This window comes from Daphnia pulex, chromosome 5 (assembly GCF_021134715.1).
Source record: "Daphnia pulex isolate KAP4 chromosome 5, ASM2113471v1".
In the NCBI taxonomy this organism is placed as follows: Eukaryota; Metazoa; Arthropoda; class Branchiopoda; order Diplostraca; family Daphniidae; genus Daphnia; species Daphnia pulex.
The window spans coordinates 1,112,791-1,138,305 of record NC_060021.1 but is presented as its reverse complement, the minus strand read 5'-3'; the positions used below and the strand labels follow the sequence as shown (position 1 = coordinate 1,138,305).

At 40.1% G+C, this 25,515-nt stretch overlaps 4 protein-coding genes across 10 annotated transcripts; all 4 read left to right on the top strand.

Moving 5' to 3' along the window:
* The first annotated feature begins 774 nt into the window (after positions 1-774).
* LOC124193436 (retinal homeobox protein Rx-B-like) lies at positions 775-6,027 on the top strand. The gene is made up of 3 exons (XM_046587234.1): positions 775-1,486; positions 1,543-1,952; positions 5,019-6,027. Exons 1-3 carry the CDS (start codon positions 1,054-1,056, stop codon positions 5,526-5,528), a joined length of 1,353 nt encoding a protein of 450 aa, XP_046443190.1. The 5' UTR covers positions 775-1,053; the 3' UTR covers positions 5,529-6,027.
* A 5,869-nt stretch (positions 6,028-11,896) lies between these two features.
* Positions 11,897-17,441, top strand: LOC124193541 (acetylcholinesterase-like). Its single transcript, XM_046587408.1, has 13 exons — positions 11,897-12,113; positions 12,181-12,283; positions 12,470-14,951; positions 15,132-15,260; positions 15,327-15,486; positions 15,560-15,942; positions 16,013-16,149; positions 16,211-16,251; positions 16,352-16,444; positions 16,583-16,686; positions 16,775-16,931; positions 17,002-17,134; positions 17,212-17,441. The coding sequence occupies exons 3-13, from the start codon at positions 14,703-14,705 to the stop codon at positions 17,420-17,422; spliced, it is 1,797 nt and encodes a 598-aa protein (XP_046443364.1). The 5' UTR covers positions 11,897-12,113; positions 12,181-12,283; positions 12,470-14,702; the 3' UTR covers positions 17,423-17,441.
* A 332-nt stretch (positions 17,442-17,773) lies between these two features.
* Positions 17,774-19,941, top strand: LOC124193542 (zinc finger protein 84-like). Of its 6 annotated transcripts, none has more exons than XM_046587414.1 (9): positions 17,774-17,910; positions 17,972-18,098; positions 18,177-18,254; positions 18,323-18,373; positions 18,662-18,778; positions 18,854-19,087; positions 19,185-19,268; positions 19,341-19,409; positions 19,481-19,941. In XM_046587414.1, exons 2-9 carry the CDS (start codon positions 18,051-18,053, stop codon positions 19,676-19,678), a joined length of 879 nt encoding a protein of 292 aa, XP_046443370.1. In that variant the 5' UTR covers positions 17,774-17,910; positions 17,972-18,050; the 3' UTR covers positions 19,679-19,941. The 6 variants fall into 6 exon arrangements, with proteins under 6 accessions (XP_046443370.1, XP_046443368.1, XP_046443366.1 ...); XM_046587412.1 differs by having other exon boundaries at positions 18,662-18,784; XM_046587410.1 differs by having other exon boundaries at positions 18,662-18,787.
* A 380-nt stretch (positions 19,942-20,321) lies between these two features.
* LOC124195127 lies at positions 20,322-25,479 on the top strand. 2 transcript variants are annotated; one of them, XM_046589638.1, is made up of 5 exons: positions 20,322-20,663; positions 20,796-20,970; positions 21,036-21,315; positions 21,403-22,671; positions 22,745-25,479. In XM_046589638.1, the coding sequence occupies exons 2-5, from the start codon at positions 20,809-20,811 to the stop codon at positions 25,045-25,047; spliced, it is 4,014 nt and encodes a 1,337-aa protein (XP_046445594.1). In that variant the 5' UTR covers positions 20,322-20,663; positions 20,796-20,808; the 3' UTR covers positions 25,048-25,479. The 2 variants fall into 2 exon arrangements, with proteins under 2 accessions (XP_046445594.1, XP_046445593.1); XM_046589637.1 differs by having other exon boundaries at positions 20,366-20,663; positions 20,793-20,970.
* The last annotated feature ends 36 nt before the right edge of the window (positions 25,480-25,515 follow it).

Below are 25,515 nucleotides of genomic sequence, written 5' to 3'. Positions count from 1 at the left end.
GGGTGGGTGGTTGGCCACCCTTTCTAGCTCTCTCCTATATTATTATATAAATAAAAACACGCCGACGGAGCCAAATGAACTCGTTTGAGGGACGCCCGATGAAATTGACAATTTCCCTCCACTTGGCCTACTCCTCTTCTCTCTCCTCTTTCTCCGTCTGCTTATTATATAAGATCAGGCGATCAGCTACCTCCCTCTCCTCTTCTAGCTAGATCTGCCACCCATCGGCGCTGAATGTTTTCGTTCGATCACCCGGCATCAGATTTTATATAAAAAAGAAATTCACAAAACTTATTTTCCTTATCAACAATTTGCGAATCATCTTTTCATCTATTAATTTATTCGCTATTTTATTATATACAATGCGTATATTATTGTCCAGCAATAACGTGTTGTCCTAATAATGCCGGGCGCAATCTGAATCTATCTGAACTATAGCTAAGCTCCGCCCAGTCATCCTCCGAGTTGGGTCTCTGCCATTGGTCTGCGGCGTTGGGGAGGCTAATAGCCCGCAGGATTGACGCCGGAGCCCTGCATGCTGGCTCCACCCAGGCAAACCCCGCCCACTTTTCTCCCGACCTCCCCTATCTAGCTTATATACACATACATATACACAGCTTAGAGAGCGTTATAGTATATAGCATGATGATGTTATGAGATTTCTTTTTCTTCTTTTCCCCCCTTCCCATCTTACATATACCCCTCCTTTTTTCTCCGCCAAACGGGCCGCAGGCTCTCTGATGTACACCCGCGAGCACACATCGTTTCCCCCATAGACGGCGGCTGACTCTTTCTCTCTCTCGGCTGCTGCTGTTGCTCACACATACTGGAAATCAGTCACGACCGCGACTATCAAACAGTCTGGACGCTCGTCACATCCGATCGTCGATCGTTTGATTTCTTCCCAAACAACTTCATCAAGTGTTATCCCATAAGCCTATTATACAGTTCGCCCATCATTTTTTGACTATATTCGTTCGTGTTTGGCGCCGAGTGTGTGAAATTATTATTTTTTGAAATTTGAATAACCCGCGAAATTTGAAATTCGTTGAGATGATGACGGAACAACAACCACAGCAGGCGGTGGAGAATAATAAGAGGCGATCTACTTCGATGCTGGACGATAGTAATAGCAACGAGAGTAGCGGGAGTCTCAACAGCAGGAGTGGGTCGTCGGCCGACAGCTGCCGGAGTCACAGCAGCAGCGTCGACATCGAGACGAATGGATCGGCCGACGAAGGGCCTCAACAGCGTCGCTCACACGTCGATATGGTGGCCGCTCTGTCGACGGTAGTACCCGTCAATCCTCCGCTGACAGTGGCCGATTCCCTGTCGCCGGCCAAGCCAGCCCTGCTGGCCGTCCCGGCCCAGCATCAACACGAAGTCCCGGCCACTTCCACCGGCAACAAATTGAGTCTCAATCATCACGTCAGCCATTTGTACACGATCGAGGCCATTCTGGGACTCAACAATCAACACCCCAAAGGTAAATTTCAATTCATTTTCAATTGAATTACATTTAATTGATTTCTTAAAATTCAGAAAAAGACGGGCCGGGGGCTAGACACCAGGCCAAACTCTTCCGTGAAATGTCCGAGGCCCATCACCACCACCACCACCACCATCACTTCAATCAGCCACATGAGACGGACGTCCAGCATCAGGAGTCGCTGCTGGGTCATCAGCGGGCCGGCGAGTTGAGCAGCGATGAAGATGAGCCTTCCGTCAAGGGCGGAGGGATGAACGGCGGCGAAGGATCCGGCGGAGGAGGTGGCGGTGGGGCTGGAAGCAGCGGCGGCGGCAACAGCAAGAAACACCGTCGCAACCGGACGACGTTCACGACGTTCCAGCTGCACGAGCTGGAACGGGCCTTTGAGAAATCCCACTACCCGGACGTCTACAGTCGCGAGGAGCTGGCCATGAAAGTCAATCTGCCGGAAGTCCGAGTTCAAGTGAGTTACATTTTTCATTAAAATTCAAATTAATTATAAAAGCGCGGGCCTATAATTAAGTCTGGTTTTACTACACATTTAAAATCTACACGCGGGTAATTATTTCAAAGGAAAGTTTGTGGTTTCAAGTTCTTATGTACACAAGTCGGGATATGATTATTTGTAGTTGAATACGCGGTTCAACTTTATTAGCTGCGGCGAAAATCGGATTTGGTTTTCCCGCTTTTTAATTGCTCATCTGTTAAGTCTTTTTGGATCTTGTTTTCATTCCCCCCTTTTACACGCAGAGTTACATATAAGTCGCTTTTCCCTTATACATTTATTCGGGTCTACTTATTAGAGAGAGTCCAATCATTAAATGTCCTAGACAAAAGCTAGAATAAGTTTACAAAATGTTTCGACTATAAATAATAATCCAGCAACAAAGTTTAGACTATACATAGACCGGCTGGATTATTTATTATTAGGCGTATTATTATATGAAATGGAGTTGCCTATTTTTAGTTTTATTTGGCCCTTGGTGACTGGTGTACACACGCAATCACGTCAAGTGCGACAACACTTTTGTCTTATAGGCCAGCACACTCGTTTCGTTATATTTTCGTTCATTTTTTTCTCTTATTGGGTCCATCCATCCGTACACGGAGGGTTTGCTATATGCTGGATAACAGTGTCTAGAACTCATATCCGGTCCCGGAATAAATAATAAATGGGGGACCTGTGCTATATGTGCATCTATTCTATCTAACAGCATCAATCAAAATGGCCGAGAAAAGAGAAATCCGATTTGACTTCGTCTATTCCCGGCCTCTCTTGTCTGTAATAACATGTAACATTTAACTGCGTTATTTAGACGAGATCTAGTAGATTCTTTTCTTGTTGTATACATTTTGTCGAGCTCAAATCGGGGACACGAAAAAGGAAATTTCCGCTTTCATTTCCAGCAGCAGCAGCGCTGCTGGGCGCAATGCTGTTCGTTTATTCAATGCTGCTCTGCGCCTGCCCATCCAACTTTTTGATGTCGTTTGTGTCGCATTTTCTTTGATGAGACTCAACGATGGCGCGGGCCCAGTCCAAATTGTAGACGACATTATTATTAATCAGCGCAAAGTTAACGAATTTCTAAAAGTTAAAAAGAATCAAGGGCTCATTATATTTTGTAAAAATTGGGTTGAAAAACCAAAGAAGAAGAAGAAGAAGAAAGAAAAGCAAAGCTTTTCCTTTGTGTTTGCTCCCCCCCCATTGCATGTTGCAGCATCATCTGTGTGTGTATGGGATGATGTCGCCAGCAGCACAGCCAACGAATATAAGGCCCCGCCCTAGCTCAAACGAGTTATTAGGCTAATCGACCGTCTAGAGCCGAGGCTAAGTGGTCCGATAACACACGGCACGCATTCAAACTCTAATAACAATCGAGGCCCGATACATTTGATCAAAATAGAAAGATCGAACGACGACGAAGGGAAAAATGATGAAAGAAAAAGAGAGAAAATATAAAAGCTGTTCCAAACAGAAGTCTATAGGGGGGATAAAAGAGAGTCCGATGTGTATACATTTATTTAGTCTAGAATTGTGTGTGTGTGTCTATAAAATATACACAGCGGCGATTGTGTGTGTGTATATATCGAGCGCAAGTCAACGATCAGCACAGCATATTCAATAGAGATCGGCGACTGTGTCTGTGCTGTATGTTATATAATAACACACGCTCCAGCAGCGTCGGTAGAGAGGGGGGGAATGTTAAGGAGGGTGAAGGGAGGGTTTTTGTATTTATACGCGTAGTCTATTCATCTCAATCACAGCTCTCCGGTATCAGATGTGCTGGGACTATATACATGTATATAAACGTGTGTAGACCATCAGATGCAGTTTTGTAGTAGATATAGAGATATCCCTTTTGATCCCTTTTATTTGCGCCATCTATATAGTCTGACGATATGTCATGTAATAACATCTAAACCGTTGATTTCACCCTCTTTAAAATATAATAGAGTTCCGATTTTTTTTTCTATTTGAGAATGGTGTAGTAGGCCTATATAGTTTCCGATCGGCTCAATCACAAAAGACGATTTATTATTTATTTAGCCCGCTCAGACGATACAGTTTTTCAATTGACGGTATGATACGATTTAGAGAGATGATTATACACTCGAGATGCCTGGATATGATATAATATCAGGCATCTATAGTCAAAATGCAAATTAATTTTTTTCCAACATCTTAACCATTTTTATACATGAATGAATCATGAGGATGTAGAAATAGATATTCTTTGAATTTCTAAATTTCTTTCTCAAACGCCAGGGAATAAAATCAGAGGAAATGTTTAATACAACAAAAGAGACATACAAATTCAATCATTTCAATTGTGGGGACGAACAACAAGGGAAAAAAAAAGAATGAAATTTAGCGTCACGTAATACAATCGTTGAAAAGAGCCCAGATGGCGCAATAATCATCTGCTCGATTTTCACCCAATTTCGTACTTATTATTATTATTTTTCTCTTTTCAAAAGACTTCGAAAACTAATAATGAAATCGTCTAAAAAAGGGTCTCGGTTGGTTGGTAGTGGCCAATTGGACGCAATTGGGAGCTATGGCAACTATACATACCCTCCTTCAACACTCCAGAAAAATAGAAGAAAAAGATAAAAAGAAAAAATCAAAAAAAGTTGTTCCCTAATGTTTTCTGTATAAAAAGAAGTTTGGCTCTATAAATGGTACGGGGGAAGAAAAAAGCGACGGCCATCTGTCAAGCCAGCACTTGCTCAATGGGCGTTTGATTGCTCCCATTATCCCATCATTCCCGGCCCCACCCAAGAGTTTGCTTCGTTATATACCGGATATAAGTGTGTTAAATAGTACAAGAGTCAAGTTGTATTCATTTTTTTTTATTTTCTGGGGGGGTTGGCGGCCATTCAAAACTATTGGCAATCATGGCGCCAAGTTCGAATCAATCAGCGGTCCCCTTATGTTCGACTTAGTTTATAGCCATTGATAAGATAAGAAAAAAGTAGCCGGGAAATTTGAAATTGAATATTTTGATTTGATGATTTGAATTTGAAGGTCTGGTTTCAAAATCGGCGGGCCAAATGGCGTCGCCAGGAGAAGATGGAAGCGTCGCAACAGCTGCGCAAATTCCAGCAGGAATTCTCGGCCATGATTCCGGCGGCTGCTGCAACTACTCCGCGCTACAACAACAACAACAACAACGGCGGGGGGTCGGCGGTGGTGGCGGCGGCTGCGGCGGCCGCCGCCGGACTGCCGGCCCACCTGGACCATTGGCTGTCGTTGACTTCCGGGGCGGCCATGGCCTACCACCAGGCGGCGGCGGCGGCAGCGGCCGCTTCGGCCTATCCGCCGGCGGCGTCTTACCTCATGCCCAGCATGATGGCCACAACGCCTCTGATGGGCCAAGTCCAGTCTCAGCCGGCCCATCACGGAGTCCAGCACCGACCGACGGCCACACCGTCGCCACCGTCCAGCGGCTCACTGACCATCAACTCCCGCGACTCGCCCGACATCGTTGCCACTCCAACCTCGCGATTCCGTCGCGGTGATTCCAAACCGCTTTAGTTTAACTTTTAAATCTAATTAATTTTTATTTTATTTTAAATTCAATCCCGGCTGATTTTTTAAAAATTATTATTTCCACAAATAATCGTCAGCCGAAATCATTTGAAACGTTTGATTTCTATATGCCCACGTATATTATGTCCATTCCGTGTGTAATTTGTGTATTCTGATTTTGGTTTAATTTTCTGTTTAATTATATAACATTTTTTCGCAGTCGTGATGATATCCTCCGTGTTATAATAAAAACAGTACGGTCTAAATAGAAATTCTATAAATAATATTCATGTGCAATTTTTCTGATTGTTGAACACTAAATCGCTTGCGTAATTCTTTGAAATGAACGTATACATTATAATATGCTCCCCCCCCCTATATATCATAATAGTTTTTTCGCCGGAAATCATTTCTCTTGCATAACCGTACATTCGTGTAAATATAATGATATCGACATCATTCCAACCACCGAGAGTTTCAATAAACCTGAAATCATATCCGTAAATTCTAAACTGTTGTTCAATTTTTATTTTTCAAATAAGACGGAATAAGAGTAGCCTAGATATTATAGTTTCATTAATTATAAGAAAGCATATCTTCTTGGCTTAATTGCAATGATGAAATGATATAGTTCCCTTGTCTGCTGCTGTATACTAACGGTCGTTTTATTTCTCTTGAACTGATGATGCAACTCTTATTATTATTAGCTTGGCTCTAATTGATCAACAGCTCTTTGCTGCTACACTGTACAGACGTTATTTGTCCGATTCTTTGTGAGCTGTGATCCCCCCAGGGTTTTCATTAAGGATTGGGCGACTTATATTTCGGAGAAATATAAGAAGATAAGGTCCGTCTCTGTGTGTGTACAGTCGCTTTATAATTACGCCCAGCGCAGCGCTGAATAATTGTAAATGTATTAAACGTCATCAACTCATCAGTTGCATCGCTCAACATCGCGTTGCGCTTGTTAGAAATTGACGGACGCCGATATAATTTCGAATGTACTTCCTTCCGGGCTCCCGAAAACGAATCAACGATGGATGATGAGCAAATATAACGTACACATGTCGTCTGTTGTATATAGAAATATATAACCAGCAGTCTAGTATATAATTCATGTCTTCCTGGCGTCTGTCCGCTCATCAAATAAAACCCTTCCGCCAGTCAGCCAGTCTATATATCTGCTAAAACGCCATTTGAATATGTACAATATCGATCACGTGATATCGATTGTAACTATTCTCCGCCCATCATCATCTATTATTACATCATGATATCTGATTCCTATAATACCAGTTATTCCCCCAAAAAAATAAAATAACTTTTTTTATTTTTCCGGAAGCGGATGAATAAAAAGAAATAAAATAAAATAACAACAGGCGCAGCCGGAGGGAATAAAGAATAAATAGGAACCCCAATTAGCTCATTTTTTATTTTTTCTCACTTGGGGTGGAACGCGCGCGCTGGATGAAGGGGGGCTGACAAATGTATATATATAAAATGTCCACAGCACAAAAATTTGAAAAGAAGAAAAGCGGCTTAGCGTTTTGTACAGCAGCATGTTTTGAGACTATATAGCTCCCTCTTCTTTCTCTCCTTTCTATATCTATTCTTGATGTGTGTGTGTATAGGGGGATGGGGATGGCTACTATATAGGCTGTGATCTTCTTTTGTGATCTTGTCACTTTGGTTGAACTGTTTGGGGCTCTTGTTGTTGTTGCTGGTGAGAATTCCAGGCACAGGGTATATAGGGGCTGTCCATATATTACGTAACGCGATGAGGGGGGGGAGGGGGTTGCAAAAAGTGTTACGAAATGTTACAGGGGGGAGGGGGGGAGTTTTGAAAACGTTACGTAGCAATGCCGAAAATTTTTTTCAATTAAAAAAAGTTAAAACAGTGGCAAAAATATCGATTTCCCACGCTAAAATGTAACTAAAATGGTTCGTCTGTTTAGTTTTTTGTTTCCCACGAATAAACACACGGGTGTCTGGGAGGAAGAAAATTAAGTTTTTCGTTCGTTCAGTTTGATAGCCTACTCCGCTATCGCCTTCATCTTCTTTATTGAGCCTATCTAAGAGTTTGTACCATGTAACATCAAATACATGGCTTTAATCAAGAAAATTTTGTATTTTGTATTTTTAAATTCACTGGGGGGGGGGGGGTTTGTTTTTTGTTACGTAATTAGAAGGGGGGGTGTCTGTTTTTTTGTTACGATCCGTGACAAGGGGGGGAGGGGGGGTCCAAAAAGGTGAAAAATTGCGTTACGTAATATATGGACAGCCCCATAGTAGTAGGCTCATCACTTTTGACAGGATTATGTACTACACTCGACACGGGAAGGATAGTACATAAGAACCTATGTATATATACTGCGTTATTAGCTGATGTTTTAGAAATTTTCGGTGGGTGATTATTACACTTTGGTCCATCGGTTATCTAGTTACTTTAGACCCCATTTTGATTTACGTATACCTGGACAGTTTTTTTTTGGGGGGATCTATTGACGTTAAGTTGTGGCATTCCTTATATTCCGTAATAGCTTAATATGGTCCCGGATACGCGTTCATCTGTGAAAGAGGATTGACACTTTGGTGTTTGTATAGGATATAAGCTGCTGAGGCTAGTTGTGTTATGTTATGTGGTTTTTCGACCGTGTACACATCAGCATTTGCATCGACGGAATAGTTTGTCGACGGACACCTTTCTTGATCAGATGATTGGACAGGAATTCCAGCCCCATATCGACTTACTTTTGACATATTTGATCCTATTTTCCCACATGTCAATAAATAAAATGAGGTCAAAACTGACAATAAAAATTATTTAGTTCCGGAATTTTTTAAAAAACAATTTGACTTGACGACAGGCAACTTTTTGGCTTAGATTGCTGATGGGAGAGTCGAATTGAAAAGACATCAAGCCGAGAGAGAGAGAGAGTCGACAGTAAGCTATATATTTTAATATATAATCTGCGCTAACGATCGTCCAGCAGCAGCAGCAGCAGCCCAACGCGCACATACCAAGTCCAGTAGGAAGCTCAAGAGATTGTTCAGAAAGATAGGCCTCGTCATTTCATCTTCTTGGCTTTTTAGCTGCTAGGATATGAAGGGAGGCGTTATAAGCCGCTTCTACTATCCTTACCCCCCTCTCACCTGCTAATTAACCTTTTTGGCAAAAAGGTAGAAACTGTAAGATATAGAAAGAAATATGACAGCAGAGAGGACTAAATTGAGCTGCTGCTTTGAGAGATGAAGCGATAGAGTTTCCGGATAGAAAAAGGTTTATTTTTGTCAGATTATTTGATTAGCATACCTTTTCATCTGATGACTAGGCCTCTAATAAGAGGTGGAAATATTAGCCTTTTGGCTCTATTAGTGTGGTGGCTTGGCTTAGAATATTTGAAGCCAAGATGATGACTCTATCCGTTCTCCATCATCAACGCCCCAGCAGAAAGAATCAACAGATTCCCATCTCCCACATTCAGCAGGTCGCGCCTTTTTTTATTTAAAATAAAAATCTAAATTGAATATGGTGATTATCGTGATAAACCTCCCCTCCAGGCCATCCCCAAATATCTATCAAGACTTTTTAAAGTAGAGAAAGAAAAAGAAATAGAATAAAGATAATCTCAAATGAAGACTTTTACTACAACAGCAACTGATTTCGTTACACACACTGTAATAGCATCGCTATATACTAAGAATAAAGAATAAAGAAAAGAGGTTCCATCGTTATCTGGTTCGGCACTCTTCCCGTCCAACAACATCTGATTTCTCCGCCAACACGTTCCAATGGCAGCAGCAATGCTTTTACGCGCGGTGGCAGCCATCGCCATTGTATAATACATTATATATATATCTGCTTTTAATGGAAATCAAACGATCAATCAGCTCCTTTGTGTAAAAAGCTGAGAAAGAAAAATGTGAACGGCTGCTGGCCGCCGCAGCTTATCATCGATAGCATCTCTTCTAGCTAGCTCTAGCTGGGCAAAATATATAAGAAGCTGAGCGCGCGCCTTCCTTTTGGCTTTTTAAGTGGCCTAAGTGATCAGAGCTCTCCTCTGTATAGCATTAAAGTTTTTATCAGAGGCCAGCAGAAGCAGACTGACAACTTTTTTTGTATTTTAAATATGTCGACTCCTCCTATATACTTAACTGGCCCGGCTACCTTATTTTTATATTTTTCTCTCCATCACTTTCGTGTGTCTTTTCATTCCCGTTTTTATCAGGAGGCCAATCATCGTGTTGGCACTTAGCTACCCCGGCACCTTCTACATGTCGGCTGTCTAATCCGGCTCGAAAATCTATTTTACAATTCATCGGTAATTAATGTTACATTTCACTCCATCTTTTTTTTTATTTTATTTTACATGTTTTATATTATGCTGGGCTATGTGCCAGGGACAATTTGAAGGCTGCCAGGCTGCTGCCAGTTCAGGCTGTCAACTTTCGTTAAATTGGAATTTAGATATACCGAGGATCGTTGGGGATGTGATTTTAAAAAAGGCAGCGGAAATATTAAAATTGGATTTCAGTGATGAACTATAATAATTCCGTCACGCAAATCTGTTGCGCATCACTTGCGCATAATTGAGTCCACATTATATGAGACTCATCAGCTTAGGACTGAATTAATCATCAACTCATCTTTTTGTTTTTGTTGAAATTAAACTATTTTTTATTCATATACCTGTTTAATTAATTTAATTTGGTTTTTTTACTTAATTTTTGACACAATTTTACCCGAAGGGTTTTCTAATCACGTTTTTCTTTTGGGCTGGAATAGGATGGATTAGTTGTCGATAGTCTCACCAGATAATCTTTACAACTATAGCCATCTATAGCGCTAATTGGTCATCGAAGCAAAAATAAAATAAAATGTCTTTTAATGTTAAAGGCTTAAGGTAGGCGAAAGCAGGGTCATCGAATAGTAATGCTAAAATAAAAGCATGAGCAGAGTTATCCAAGTCGCCACACACAATAGTGCACCGCGTATGGGTCACACAGTGACGGCCGAAAAAGTCCAAATTGTAATGATTTATAGATTTATAAACTTGCTTGACTTTTTTATTTATTTTTGCTTCTCTGCTCTAAGAATCGAGGTTGCCTTACAACTATAAAAAAAGTAGAAGCGAATCCATAAACAGGTTTGAATTTATTCTCAATGAAATCATAGTCATCCTAATTGCAGTAGGAGATAGGTCATATTAAATTTTTATTTATGGAAAAAAATCACTAACAGTTACAGGCTAACAGCCCTTCGGGTATTTTGCTAAAGCAGCGCAGGTAGCTGTTTTAATGAGCAGAGAAGAATTTTTGAGACGTTGAGTTCAAATCGTTGCTTGTAGATGGCGGCCAGCAGAGGGATATTTAAAAAAAGATGCGATTGTTTTTAATGTTTCACGGGATCAGAAAAATCGTGATATAATCATCTCACGGTAAAATAAACGCTGTCAAAACAAATTTGACTTCTTCCGTGACGTACCTGAGACTTTTTGTTTTTTAATGATAAGATATTCATTTTTTTTTTAGATCGTCTGAGTTCTAGACGCTGTCGTTCATTGATAATAACATGCGACGACGCGTACATTTTGGAGACACGACTCAAATTGATTTCACCTCGATGGGAAAAGTTTTATTTTATTTTCTAGACTTGCAGATAAGACGTTTTATTTTATGTATACCTGCGTGCATCTTCTATCCAATTATAGATTGGCACGCCCAATAATATCCATTTGAGGTCCGTCCTAACACAGCCACAGTCTATTAAAGTCGCTGAAAAAAAAACCTTCAAATGTTGTTTGGACAACATCAAGAAAAAGTTCAAAATTGAACAAAAAATGATTTTTATTTTTAAAATTGTTCTACCGGTAATGGCTTTAACACTATATTCTTAGTCACATAACTGGTTCCACGGCAAACTTGTGAAAATATTAGCCCAGCCATCTCAGTCGCCCGTTATGACGCTTTAATTGAAGTCCGACGTCAAGCAATTTGGTCCGATTCACGCGACAGATTAGATTAGCCTTTTAAGGGATCCTCTTATTTTTCTTGTTTTTTTTGTGTCATTACCATATATACTTTTACGGCGAAGCTACTGCGAGATTTTTAATAAGAACGCCTTTTAAAAATTATCTATTCCATATACGGACTAATGTTCCACGCTGTTCAAAAAAAAAAAATTTATTTTATATTTCATCGCTGGTTGAATAAAGCTGAACCATTTTTTGTAAATCACACAATCTCAATAGTCTACTTCCACTAAAATTTTAGGTGGTTGCGGTCTAAAAATAATAATCTGCGGGTTTCGTGCAAATTTGATTACAATTCTATCGATAATCGATATCTTAAACTAATTAGGAAAAAGGTGTCGTCTGCTTGTGCTTGCGTTTTTGTTTCCAAGTTTTTGAAAAAGAGACGAAGATTACAAAGAAACCGCAACGATAATTTATTTTTGAAAAACTGACGACTGTACGAATCAATAAGTAAAATTACAAAAATGTGGTCGTCGTGTCTGTGAAGGGAAATGTCTGTGTTATTAGTTCCTGACTAGCATTTATCACAGTGGAAGCATGGTGTAAGCATGATGATGTAAGTCCCGGCCCCCTGTTGATGCATGGCAGTTTGATTTTACTGTATAACCTTTTTCTTTCTGCAGATTTGAGGCCATAGGCCAACCATCATAACCACAAGATATGCAAGTATTTTGCTTGTGCTGGTAATGATGTTTCATCAGCAACAATCCCAGTCTCACCGCTTTGGTAATGATTTGTGTTTCTTGTATTCGTGTGATCTCCTAGATATTTTAATTATGTATTACATGGAAACCTTAAATTTTCCCATTTACTAACAACTAGGGTTTATTAAGAACTGTCTCGTTTTCAACTTTTCCTCACTTTGTTGTTGTCTAAATATTTTTCGTAACCATATTTTTATTTTTTATTTAGATAAACAGCATCCCCTGTTATGGGAGAAACTACCGATGTCGGTCAAGTTCTTCCCTTTCTTTAAATCTCATCTGTCCTCGTGTACACCCATGTATTCACGAAGAACCCCTTTTTCCGATCCCTCTCTTAGGATTCGACTTCTCTGCGGATGGATGGAGCACTTGTCGATGCCTGGTCACCGTATCGCCCAGGCTTAAAGGTAGGACAAATGTATTTCTATTCTTCCTTTTGAACTATTTTGTGGCGTTGATTAGAAATCGTTACGGAGTACGATTATTCCAGCAGCTAGGCGGACGACTGCAACTCTTTTCTCTGCTTGGCATTTTTTTATCTACTCAGTTAGGGGTTCATTGAAATATCTCATTTGTTGAACGAATGCAGATCAGACTTGTTTGGTTTTGTGCCTCACAACTTTGTGGGTAAACAATCAAATTCGAAAATATTTGAAAACTTTAAACACTCCAAGCAAATTGCAACTAGAAAACTTTATTGACCAAGAGGGACCTCCGACAACGGCACCTCCTCGTTATTAGACCTCATTTTCAATTTAAATGGTTCTTTTCAAAACGGGAATGTATTAAAATTATGCCGTTCTCATGTAACTGAAAATCGGGTGTCATCCAGGTTATTTGTTGTTATTATTTTGTCAACGTTTCGATATTATAGCCGCAGGATCATATCGTCAGTGCACGAGTGCTATCACTTATCATTTTCATTTCTCCTATCTTTTGTTTATTTAATAAGAGAAGCTTCAAATAACAAAAATAAACTAGCCATCACATTTTTTTTATCTTAAAAAAAAAAGGTGCTTTAAACGAATTTTACTGAAATTTAAAAAAAAATTTATTTTCATAATACTTGAACGGCTTTTCTTATTGGCTTTATTTATTTATCTGTGCTCGATTACAGAAGTATCTCTCAAAGTTATTAAAATGTAAAATTACCAACACATTTTGCTTGTTGTTGCGCAGTTTGTGTTTTCCTTACGTAATTCGATTGAGTTGAATATTGAAAAGTCGAAGTGAGAATTTGGGGTCATGTTTACGCGCATCCAGGCGATTTGGGAATCGAACTCGTCACGTGTATTTAGGATAATCTGTGGAGAGCCTTATCTTTTACACTTTATTATCGATTTCAAGCGCGCAAGGTCAAAAGAAGGTGGACTAAAACGAATTGAAGATTGGTGTATAACTGAAGCCTCCGTCATCGCGAATCAAAATGTCTGGTACCAGCTGACTATTCCTATTTAATTATTTCAGGCTTAATAAATTTGCGGAAACGTCAGTTTGGAAAATGTCTCGACAGACAATTATAGGACAGAACTTGTTGTTATGCGGTTCTTACAAATTCAACAAACAGTCGTCGCAGTCTGACATGAAAACAAGCCAAACAAACATGTACGTTTCCCCTGTCTGATGCGGATCACTGGGATCAGTTGTTTTTTGACAGTTTGGATGTTATTCAAATAGCAGCCGATTGCTTATCTCATTTCGAACGCTGACTGGTTGGTGTCTGTGTAGAATATACATAGACTGATGTTATCCTGCCTTCTGACGTACTGTAGGAATATAGACACCCTAAACCATCCAATTTTTATTTGATATCGATAATAATAAAAAAATTAATGAGCCAAAAGGCGCCATTTTATCATCGGGAGTCTGGTAGGTATAATTTCAAGATGTACTTTTAATTTGCAATACAAATTTGTTTGAGGGTTTATTTTTTCTTTGACACTGCAAATTCGACTGGGATTGGGCTGGGCCTTTTAAAAACAAATTATGTCAACGCAATAAAAAATGTATTGAATAATTTAAATTAGTGAAACCTGAAACAATCATACTGACTGTTTTGGCTTCTTATTTTCATCAATTTAATTTGACACGAATTAAAAAATAGCCAGCGCCCAGTGGTGCTGTTGTTGCTTTGATATCTATCGCAAGTTATTCTTATTTGTTTTCAGCTTTGATAATCGGACCACGTCTGATTGATTGTTTAATCAGCAGCCAACCTGATATAGACTGGAGTGTCTGGGCCCAACTTTTGACTAAAAAATTTGTTGTTTAGATCGGCGGGGGACCGTTGAGGGGTTTACCTAACCAAAAATGGTTTGTAAAGAAAAAATAAAAACCCAGTCCGATTGCGTTTCGATAAATCCAAAGCCATAAAGGCGACTGGTTGAGTCCAGGCCTTTGCAGTTTGCTTTTTCTTTCCAGGGCGTAGTCGTACCACCAATATGAGACGTCCGTTGTTGTTCGTCGCAGCTTTGTCGCTGGCCTCGTTTATATTGGTCGGTGTTTCTTGTCAAATCACACCTCCAACGGAATTACCAGATCGGCCGGAAGCCAGAAATGTGACTTGGACGGTCCCGGGCTACGGTGTTCTCAACGGCACGGGGGAATCCTCCGTCTACACCAACCGGACGTTCTACGGCTTCCGCAGTGTCTACTACGCCGAGATGCCCACCCCGGAAACGCGCTTTCTAGTGAGATTTCTTATTATTATACGATGCCATAATTAAGAATTTAGAACCAAATGGATTCAAAGTAAATTTTGGTCATTGATTGCGGTTTAGGACTATTCAGATTAATTGAAATTTTTTTAAAGATTAGCTACGCCTTATTTTTCAAAAGAATCTATTTTGAAATGTTTGAATTGTTTTTAGCCACCCGTACCGAAAAAACCTTATCCGATGGATGAGATCCAGCAAGCCGTTTTCAACAATGCAGGTTGCACCCAACATTTGCCTCTAGGGCAAGAGGACTGCCTTTCGCTCAGCATTTACACCCCATCTGTAAGTGAAACAACTCATTCAAAACCAAAAATAATTCTGACGCAACATTTTTTTTGGGGAAATTAGTTAACTACTGATGATACAAATTCAACTGAGCTCCTACCCGTTATCGTCTGGATTCATGGCGGCTCTTTTAGATCGGGTCAAGCCGTCGAATATCTGCCCGGTAGATTCATGGAAGAAGACGTCGTCTTGGTCGTCATCCAATACCGTTTGGGCCCTCTAGGTCAGTTGCATAACATACAGTATCAATAATAAATGTTTCTAATTATTCAAACATTATTCACTTGTGTCGACAGGTTTCCTGTCCTTCGATACCGACGAAGTGCCGGGCAATGCCGGCATTTTCGACCAGATCGAATCCCTTCGCTGGGTTCAGAAACACATCAAATATTTCGGCGGCAACAAGGACCTGGTGACGATCGCCGGAGAAAGTGCCGGCAGCGCCAGCGTGTCTATTCTGTTGCTGGCCAAACAAGCTCAAGGTCTCTTTCATCGTGCCATCGGAGAGAGCGGTTCCGTCTTGGCCGAGTGGGCCGTCGATCGTGACGGACGAGGGAAAAAAGCTTCCACCAGAGTGGCAGAAATCGCCGGATGTCCTCTCGAGCCTTACGATGCCTTACTGAATTGCGTTCGGACCCTAGACGCTCAAAACCTTACCGACGCCTACGGAGAATTTCGCGTAAGAAATTTTTAACTGCTTTTTGCAATTCATTCAAATTAAAATATTTGAATTTTTTTAATTCCAACAGAAAGAAGATCTGAAAAATGGAGGCATGGGATTCGGCGCTTCAAATCCCGTTATTCAAATAGCCGGAGCCCAACGGATACTTGAAATCGAGCCGAGACTGCAGTTTGAATCTGGAGACTACTCGGTTGTTCCAGTCTTGTAATTGAATTTACATTGCGTGTGTAATCGATCCAAGACTTAATATGAACATTTCTCATAGGTTTGGCGCTAATAAACACGAAGGAGTCTTGGTGCTAGCCTGTAAATAAATTGTTAAAAAATTAAAAATTGTCTATACGAATTTAGATGATTGAATCGAAATTTTTATTTAATTTTATCTAAATTTTTTTGAAATTTGAAGACGCTTGGAAGGACTATTTGGAACCGAACAACATGACCGTCAATGGAACATTTTTGGAAGTCGACCTCGTTCCCAACATTTTGAAGGCACTCCGTAAGATTCTTGTATCCATATTATTTTTGCACGTTCATTTTAAAGAGATTTAAAAGTATTTTTAAACGCAGTAGTCCCTGAAAATTTAGACTTGTAACAAATATTTAGGCTACAAATAAAACGTATTTTTCTTTACAGATATCCGCGATGATACTGGTGTCTTGGCCGATGCCTTAGTCGACAAGTACCTGGCTGATGCTGACATGACGGATTTTACTTCCATGACTCCTGGCCTTACGGATGTATGCCGTCAGCTTTCATTTTATTCACTACATAAAACAATTTTAATCATCTAATTATGTTCATTTTAAATTATTTAAAAAAAATTAGATGTTGGGTGTTCTGTTTCTGAAATCAGCCGGTTACGAAACAGTTCGTCTCAACTCTTTGCACAACCCTGATTCTTATTGGTACGCCTTCAACTACGAGGGAAGAAACAGTCTGTACATTTACCTGTTTGCTGGCAACTATCCACCCATTCCTCATGGTAACCGATTTGCGCTTAAATATCTTGGAGCATGTTATAAATCATTAAATATCATACGATGTGCACGCAGGAGTCTGTCACGCCGACGAAATGATTTACTTGTTCATTTATCCCTTCCCGTCTGACCCACCGTTTTTGGACGAACGAGAAAAAGATTTGTCTTTGAAGATGATCCAAGTTTGGACGAATTTCGCCATTCACGGGTTAGTAACTTGGACGTTTCCATGCCAAAACTGTCAAATGATTAATTAACAACTTTTTTTTACTACAATGAAACTAGAAATCCTACCCCTGAGGGCGTCAAGTTATTACCCGGCCTTCCGAAATTTTTACCATACAGCCGGGAAAATGAAGCCTACATGGATATCGACTGTGTCTGGGAGTCGAAGATTGATTACACGAAAACGTACACTGTTGCTGCTGACGACGCTAGAAACGGATACATTCCCTGTCGATGCACGGGAGATGATGCCGATGTCTGCATACGATAAAAGCCTTGCAATTAAACACTTTCAAATGTAGCGAACATCTTTCCAGTAATAAAGAAATCGCATACCCCTATACCCAACATATGATAATGCACCAATACAGAACGAAAAAAAGATCTTGTTCAGTGTCAATCAATATTGGTGAGCGCTTTCAGAGCCATTATTCCTACTGTCATTTAGAAACCGAAAACGATTAAGTTCGTGGATGCAAAACAAAATCTTTTCGATATACGAACATAGACACTGATGCCATTCACCATCTGTTAATTAATCTTACGGAAATTGTATTGTTTTTAATACATTAAATTAAATTAAATTGTTTGCGGAAGAAAGAAATATCGATGACATATTCACATCCGTTTTTTCCCCTTCCAGTTGAAATATAGTTTTGATCCGGCAACGTCGAAAATCAACAGAACCAACACAACTTCGTGAGCTCTGTCGCTCTGTCGACTGCGCGAGACTGAATTAATTTTGAACTTCAACCACGTGTATTTTTATTATCAAGTTATATTGATTTTAGCTCTTAAAGTTCGTCATTATTTCTTCTAGTGGGGATTAATATCCTCTTTTAGCTACGGTTTGAATAACCCACTACTGGAAGTAAAGGAACAAGAGTTAACTTTTAAGGATGTCTGAAACTGGTATCAATAATGGAAATCCTTGTTGCTGTGAGAAAGTACTACATCTTTTTATATACATGCTTTATATTCGTATGAAGTGAACTAGAATAATGTTTTGTTACTTTGATGTTTAGATTTTTCAAAAACAAGAAAGTCTAATTACTCACAAGGTTATGCACACTGAAGAGGAGCATCGTGAAAAAGAAGGCAGAGTAATATGGCAATTGTGTTGGATTTCGTTATATACTGTATTTATTTATTCCCCTGTTATTTTTAACAGGTGTTTTCTCAAAAATCTGTGTTACTAAAGCATATGCCAGAAAATTTCTCGGTAAGACCATTTTTTGCTATCTTTCAAGTCTTGTTTCAAGAATAACCTATGTATCATCTAAATTATTGTGGTATTCCATGCAAAAAAGTGTATATTTTGTTGCTTTCAACTTCAGTGCAATTAAAGATGTTGAAAGCTAGGTATAAATAACAAATTACCACATCTAGCTATCTGGATTTCTAAGCTAAACAGCAGCCTAAATAACTTGTGTTGCAATGTCATTATTTATGACCTTTTAGACAAAAATAACTTCAAATTTCCTTATTAATTAATTAATTTTCTTTTCAGAATTTTAAAGAAAAGCAGACTGTCTTCAATCACAGAAGGGAATTTCATTTGGGTGATAATTCTTCCCTTTGCCCTAAAATAGGCATCATCAGGAAAAGTATTGCAGCAGCATCGGATGTAAACGTAGTATATTCAAATTCGATTTAAGAGTTTAAAGCGAGATTACTAATTACGTCCTTTTTTTTTCTTCAGATTGTTCAGAAGACGGTTGGTTTAGTCGATCCTAGCAAATCTTTTAACGATGAAACGACTCAAAATAGTACCACGTTTGAAAAATGGGGTTGCAAAAGCATGGTTAAAAAGCCACGGCTTCAAATTGGAAAGCCCCAGATTGAGAAAAGAACAGAGAGTTTGAATTTTGACTACCTTAATGTAAGCGTCTCTACAGTTAAAAAACCTCTGCACATTTGTCCCGTGTGCAAAACGGTATGGAATTCATTGCAAATAGCTTCTAATTGCAAATTATAGCTTTCGAGTATTTAAAGATATATTACTGATATGCTGATTTCTGATAACTTTGCAGGGATTTACGACAACGACGTCTATGAGAAAACATATTGCAGCACATTTTGATAATCCTGCTTATTCCTGCGACAATTGTCATGTGGTTAGTGTCTTGGTTTCTTGTTTCGTTTGTGTTTTTTTTTCACCTTTTTAATAAGTATTTTATTTTCCCTAGAAATTCAGAACGAGGGTTGCAATGACATACCATAAAAACCAGGTACACTCGGATAATCAAACCAAAGGGGTAATGTCTCAATTTTCAATATATGTTTTATCGGAGACGAAATAATTTTTAAAAATCTGGGAATTTAACAGAAACCAAGTGACAGCACTCGCGTTAAATCAAATGGTTCAGATTCTACCAAACAATCATCAAAGGAGTCGTCAATCAACGCCGAATCTCAGTCACAACAACCGATTCGTGTCCGGCATTCCCCTAGCGAGGATCCCCATATTTGGCCAAAAGTTTTTATATCAAGACGGTTGAATGATTTCCTGAATCTTAACCAATGAGCACTTAGTGGAGTAGCTTGTGGAAGTTGTGCGTATCGTACTATAATGTTTATGTTGCTAATTTAAACTACGCTGGATTCCTATAATGTAATCCACGGGAAATTCGCTTAAGTATTTTAATCTGAATTTCAATGTCATTTATTAATTAAAACGAGATTTTCGCCTTATAATTTCATTAAATCAGCCAACCTAGAAAAATTTGTGATTTATTGTTTTCATTTTATAAAGTAATTTTAGTCAAATACAAAGGTACCCTGATCGTAGTTAGTGGTTGGGTTTATTTCACCCCACTGGGGTGACCCCAGACACCTTGGTCCCGATTATTAAAAAAAATTTGAGTTCACCCCCCACTTCTTCGTGGAAAAAGAGTATTCACGATTCACGATACGAAAACGGAATTTTGTAACCACGGTACGAAGCCTGGTACGAAAAGAAGTTACGCAGATTTTATTTTTTTCAAGTCAGAATATTTTTACTTCCATGATTTGAATCTTTTAGTGAATTCACCAGATCGCCATTAGGAGCGCGTTTTTTTTTTGCAAACCACAAGAATTCTCTTGGGGTGAAAGTAATCGCTGGAATTGTCTATCCTTAAAGTCTAATTAGATTAGGCTTAATGTAGTATGTAGCCTTATGCAGCGCCAGTGCGCCACAGGCCCACAGCGGTAAGTGGTAGAAATAGAAGGCTTGAATGGCGGATTGCTGCTTTTGCTGGTCAGTGCTTACTGCTTAGTGGACTGAGTCCTGAGATTTTCAACCCAAATTAACAAATTTAATCTTAAAATTGTAAACTTGTAAAGTGAAAACCGAAATCCAAGTTTTCCTGTTACATATTTCCTTTCAGATAGTGTCAGCATTAGCCCATTCATTAAGATAGTGTTCAGCAGTCAGCACAGTATTGAATTAAATATTTATTGAATTACTCAAGGAAGCACAAACTGGGCTTTCATTATAGATTGAAATGTTTTCTCTTCATTAAAAAAAGGTAATTACTTTTCTCATTTCTAAGATCTTTCCTTCCCTTAAAATATTCCTTAACTTAAAGCTCATTTTAAATATCAAACCAAAATGGTGTGGGTGCAATACTGCAGTGTGTAACATGTTGTTTTTTAAGTAGTATCTGATTCAAAATGAGTTTGGTGGATAAAGGACGCTTAGCTGAAGCTCTGAAGCTGAATGGGAAGAAAGCATCCACATTTGATTTTGCCTTTAGCCGCCCTTTGGATGAAGATGTACTTCAATCTCTTAGTGTCAATGAAGTGGGAGTCATTCCAGTGCCGATTTCTTTGATGGTATATTCAGTTATTGCTCTGATTAAGGAACAGTTAAATGAAAACAGAAAAGTTGTTTATTGCAGGATATTGAACGTTTGAAAAGTGACACAGAAGTAGAACTCAGCATTGAAGGCGGTACCAATCCCACGATTGATACCCAAATTAGGGAAATCGATGCCCAGTCAGTAAATTTTTTTCCTGAAAATTTCCTTCAAAATGGGATTTCATCATTGGCAGCAACAGCTATGTGTCATCTAGGAATTAATCCAGGCATTTTAGCTATTGAAGCCCATTTAGACAAACTTTCATTCATTCCACCTGGTGGTTGTATGAAGCCTGCCTGTGTTTTGAAGAGAGAGCCAGGTATACAATCACTTTACTATTTTGGGACTGACATTCATAAAACATTCAAACTCTTTGTATTTTTTTTATTATGTTTTGGTTATTCAGGCATGTTTGCAAGTATGATTTTGCAAATCCCAATTGAAGGTGGCCATACTGGCGGAATGTTAAAAGTTCAGTTAGGCAGTAAATCTATGGGCTTTGATTGTGAATTGGGCGAAAGTCATAAGTTTCACTTGACTGCCATTTATGTTGGCTGTGTGCAAGAGCTGGAGACTGTAACACAAGGCTGGATGGTTACATTGTCCTTTAACCTAGTTTGGAAGAATGCGATGGCCATGGCTGATTCCCCTCTCCCGCTTCCTACTTTACTGGCAGTATTGAACGAAATTGCAGAATCTCTTAAATCTTGGAATACCCCAGCTGATTACGAACCTATGCGCTTAAAAGTTGATGCATCTGTAGAGACTTCCCCGGAAGAAATTATCGCTTCCGTACTTGATACGTCGTCACTCAGTGACCCTCTAGATTATTCACCTGCGCTCTTAACATCCAACTCCAGATACTCAAATGAGAACAGCAACATGCTATTCTTTTTACTCGAAGAAAAGTACAGCATAGCCGATCTCGGATTTGCTGATCTAATTGGGCAGGACCAGTTATTGGCTCGCATCTTTAATTGCTCTTTATTTCTTGATATCCATTTGGCCGTCATATCACAACATGTTACTGGGGTCCTGGACTATTGCGATTTAGATGAGGGAAAATCGTTGAATCAGTCATTTAAAATTGAGCATTGGATAAATTCCACCAATACGTTGATCAAATTGAAAGGAATTGAATTTGATTTCCGAACTCAGTTAATGGGCAACGTGCAAAAGCTTAAGAATTATATTATCCCTGAAGAAAAAGAAAGAAAGATACCACATGGGACGCCACGCTCCTTTTCTTGTAACCATCCCGTCTTAGTTATATGGCCTAAGCCACAAACGATCCGCATCTATTGCCAATATGGGTTTAATGCTGTCCTTGATCGGATGGAAGCAGCGGTCGACATTTCGTCGAATCGCCAAGAGTTAATCGGTGATCTGGGTATTGTGTTGTCCTTCTGTCGCACGGAACCAGTGAAAGTCTGGGGGGATCCTACAGTCAAAGCTGGCCAGCGAACTTATAGATTGCTTAGGCTTTGCCAATTTTTACGAGCACGTGACGAGGGACTAGAAGTTCTCGATTTAATTGGAACGGATTTCAGCTTGGATGGAGAGAAGAACCTTCATTCGATCGCGAGTAATAGTCCGCCCAACTTTGCTGTCTACGAAGGAATCCGCAGTGAAGATGTAGCTGAAGCTATCGCCGAATTCCAGTGTCTGATTAGCGGTAACCAGAGAATTAAGTCACGTTATTTTCAATTAAAACCTTTAAATGTTTTTTTTATTTTGAACTTTTACAGGATGGGTGGCCTGTTTTAATCGCATCCTGAAACTAGTCACTCCAAATCGCATTGTTGTTCAATTGATTCAATTGATCAGTCTCGTGAAACACCTTTTGGATCGCTTCTGTTTTGAGGGAGGCGTACAGTTAATGGACTGCATTTCATCAACTTTAACGGATTTGGAGCCCAGTTTTGCCACAACTCTGAGTCAGCCGGAATTGGGTGCGTTTGTGGATCAGATTATTGCGATGGAAGCCAACCCCCGAACCGCTAATCCGCTACGTCTGGCACGCTTGGTCTCCCTATTCCCCCGCCTCGACTTTAATCAGCAATGCCATCTAGTGGTGGATCTACAGAAGGAAAACTTTCTCCGACTTCGTGGTGTGCCTTCATGCCTTGGAATGTTTCGGAACTTGTGCCTCGCTTTGTCTCTATCCGACCTGCAAACAACGGGACCAATGACTCTGATCATCGTCCAGTTGCTGAAGTGCTTTTTGAATTTGGGTGACGAAAATCTAGTACAATCGCTCACAGATCAAATTTGCACCACACAGGCACCGTCGTTGGATCCAGCCTTTCACAAGAATAATTTACTGGAAGCCGTCCTTTCCTCACCAGAGATTTGGGAGTTGGTCCACACCTCTCAGTTGGCAAAAAACACCATCGTCAGTCTTGTATCGGCACGTTTATCTTTCTTAGTTTCGTTAGTCGATCAACCCCTTCCTGTGCTTTCTGATGAAGTCAATGCTCGAAGATACGAACCAGTTCGACACTCTTGGATGATGGAACTGCCCCAGGAGGCCACTAGAGCCAGTTTGACGGCGTGCATTCATCTAGTCTTCCGTTTGGAAAGAGAAACAGCCTTCGAAAATCAAAAGGGATTGGATGCCCTCGCTGAACTCTACCCCAAGTTATCACTGGAGCAACTGTGTCACCTCATCTTGGATCTTCGCGGATTGGATGGCAATTTACTGAAGGACAATCCAGTCTGTTTCAGCCTCTTTAAGAATCTTTGCCAGTTGCTGGTCAACAAGTGTAAGGAAGCATTGCCTCAAGTACCGCACGACATCATCATTGAAGTCGTGAAAACCTTCATCTGGGTAGGAGACGTCATGTTGGTGCGTTCGCTGGTGAAACAAATTTGTTTAGCCGGAAGTGGTGGATCTTGGGATCCGAATGACAAGAACAATTTGCTGGAGACCATCTTGTCATCCCTTGAATCGTGGTGTGAAGTGGGTCCTAGTTCCAGCCGCCTTGTTCGTGACTCTTCAACCGCACTGATCGGAGCCTGGATCGTTGGCTTGTGTCGCATTCTCGATCAAGTGGGCGTGAAAGCTGCGTCGACCAGAAAAACGGACGGATTGCGAAGCAAAATTGCCACGTGTGTTAACATTTTCATTCGCACAGAGAAAAGCCAACCGCGATCGGATCAACCGAATGTTGCCACCTTCTTTACTCTGCTTCTTGGTAAACTATCCCTGGAGAGGCTCTGTCATCTTATCCTGGATCTGCGCAAGCTGGATGCTGTCGACTCGTCATCATCTGTGCTCAAATTGCCACCTTGCTCCGATATCTATCGAGACCTGTGTCGTCTTCTCGTCAACAAAGAACTGAATTCCTTCATTAAATCGTACGGATGGCTGGTGACTGAATTGTGGAAGTGTTTCCATTGGTTCGCCGACGAAGACATTTTTATGACCCTTTCTCACAAGATCCTGGATGCCTTTCTGCCTACCGAAGAAAATCCCCTGGTGGCGAAAATTGTTTGGTCAGCAGAACTTCGTTCGATGGTCAGCACTTCTCCCTGTGGCAAAGCAGCTTTTCGTCTGTTTCTGGACCAACGCATCAATCGGTTAAAAACGATGACCAAACCTTATCTTTCCTGGGATCATCCATACGCTGTTGTTCCTGGTCATCCGGAAGTGGAAGCCTTTCTTCGATCGACGCAAAAGTCGATGACTTATTCACACTTCCCAACGTTCGCAAGTGCTTGCAAATTCTCCGTTCGAGTGGGTGGAACCAAAAACGGCTACTGCGTCCAGGTCGATCCGGTGAAAATGGGCAAACGCTTCCGCTGCAAAATGGAAAAAATGCTAAGCCGTAACGCCTTGCTGAAAAAGATGACGGATGATTTGATCGAATTTCGCGAAACTCTCATGCAAGCCGACTTCGCCGGATCATCTGCCGCCGTTAGCACCACCAACCCACCGGAGAGGATCAAGAGAGAAGTTCTTTCGGATGACGAGGAGATCTGCGTTGCAGGCCCAACTAAACGTGCCAGAGAAGAGCCTGCCTTCCTAGTAAGTGCTGTTGACTATTAGTCGTACTAAAATGTCATGTCGTTTTACACTGAAAATCTTTGTAGAACGTTTTTGGTTAATGTCCTCTATTCAACTTGTCTTATTCGTTTTTTTAGCCCATTCTTCCCCCTTTTTGTGTTCGTTAATTTTTTGAGACTCGGAAAATTTCCAGAAACATTTCATTTAGTTGTGTCAAATTATTGTTGAACTGTTAGCTTCTTTGTACACAGTTTTCCTTGTGAGATTAGTCTCCTGACTCAACTTAACCATGCCAAACAGAAGAAAATGTGGGTGTGCATTGATACTTGTTAACGTGAATCTATAGTGCTAGTGTGATTTTTAAGAGACTGATTGAACATTTTTGTTTCGAAGCTTCCTGTATCTCTTGTATCGCACAAATCATCCATCGTTATTCATGTTGACGGTTTCATAAAATCAAGATTTTGTTTCGTATCCTAGAACTTGGCTTGAATTCATTTTGGTTTCTGA

Bases quoted from the DNA above. Each gene is read 5' to 3' on its own strand.
- LOC124193541 (XM_046587408.1), top strand. From the start codon at position 14,703: ATGAGACGTCCGTTGTTGTTCGTCGCAGCTTTGTCGCTGGCCTCGTTT. The intron at 16,445-16,582 runs GTAAGATTCTTG...TTTTCTTTACAG, and splicing joins CAACATTTTGAAGGCACTCC to ATATCCGCGATGATACTGGT. The intron at 17,135-17,211 runs GTTAGTAACTTG...CAATGAAACTAG, and splicing joins ACGAATTTCGCCATTCACGG to AAATCCTACCCCTGAGGGCG.
- LOC124193542 (XM_046587410.1), top strand. From the start codon at position 18,051: ATGTCTGAAACTGGTATCAATAATGGAAATCCTTGTTGCTGTGAGAAA. The intron at 18,374-18,661 runs GTAAGACCATTT...TTTTCTTTTCAG, and splicing joins ATATGCCAGAAAATTTCTCG to AATTTTAAAGAAAAGCAGAC. The intron at 19,269-19,340 runs GTTAGTGTCTTG...TATTTTCCCTAG, and splicing joins CCTGCGACAATTGTCATGTG to AAATTCAGAACGAGGGTTGC.
- LOC124195127 (XM_046589638.1), top strand. From the start codon at position 20,809: ATGAGTTTGGTGGATAAAGGACGCTTAGCTGAAGCTCTGAAGCTGAAT. The intron at 20,971-21,035 runs GTATATTCAGTT...TGTTTATTGCAG, and splicing joins CAGTGCCGATTTCTTTGATG to GATATTGAACGTTTGAAAAG. The intron at 21,316-21,402 runs GTATACAATCAC...TTGGTTATTCAG, and splicing joins TGTTTTGAAGAGAGAGCCAG to GCATGTTTGCAAGTATGATT.
- LOC124193436 (XM_046587234.1), top strand. From the start codon at position 1,054: ATGATGACGGAACAACAACCACAGCAGGCGGTGGAGAATAATAAGAGG. The intron at 1,487-1,542 runs GTAAATTTCAAT...CTTAAAATTCAG, and splicing joins CAACAATCAACACCCCAAAG to AAAAAGACGGGCCGGGGGCT. The intron at 1,953-5,018 runs GTGAGTTACATT...TTGAATTTGAAG, and splicing joins TGCCGGAAGTCCGAGTTCAA to GTCTGGTTTCAAAATCGGCG.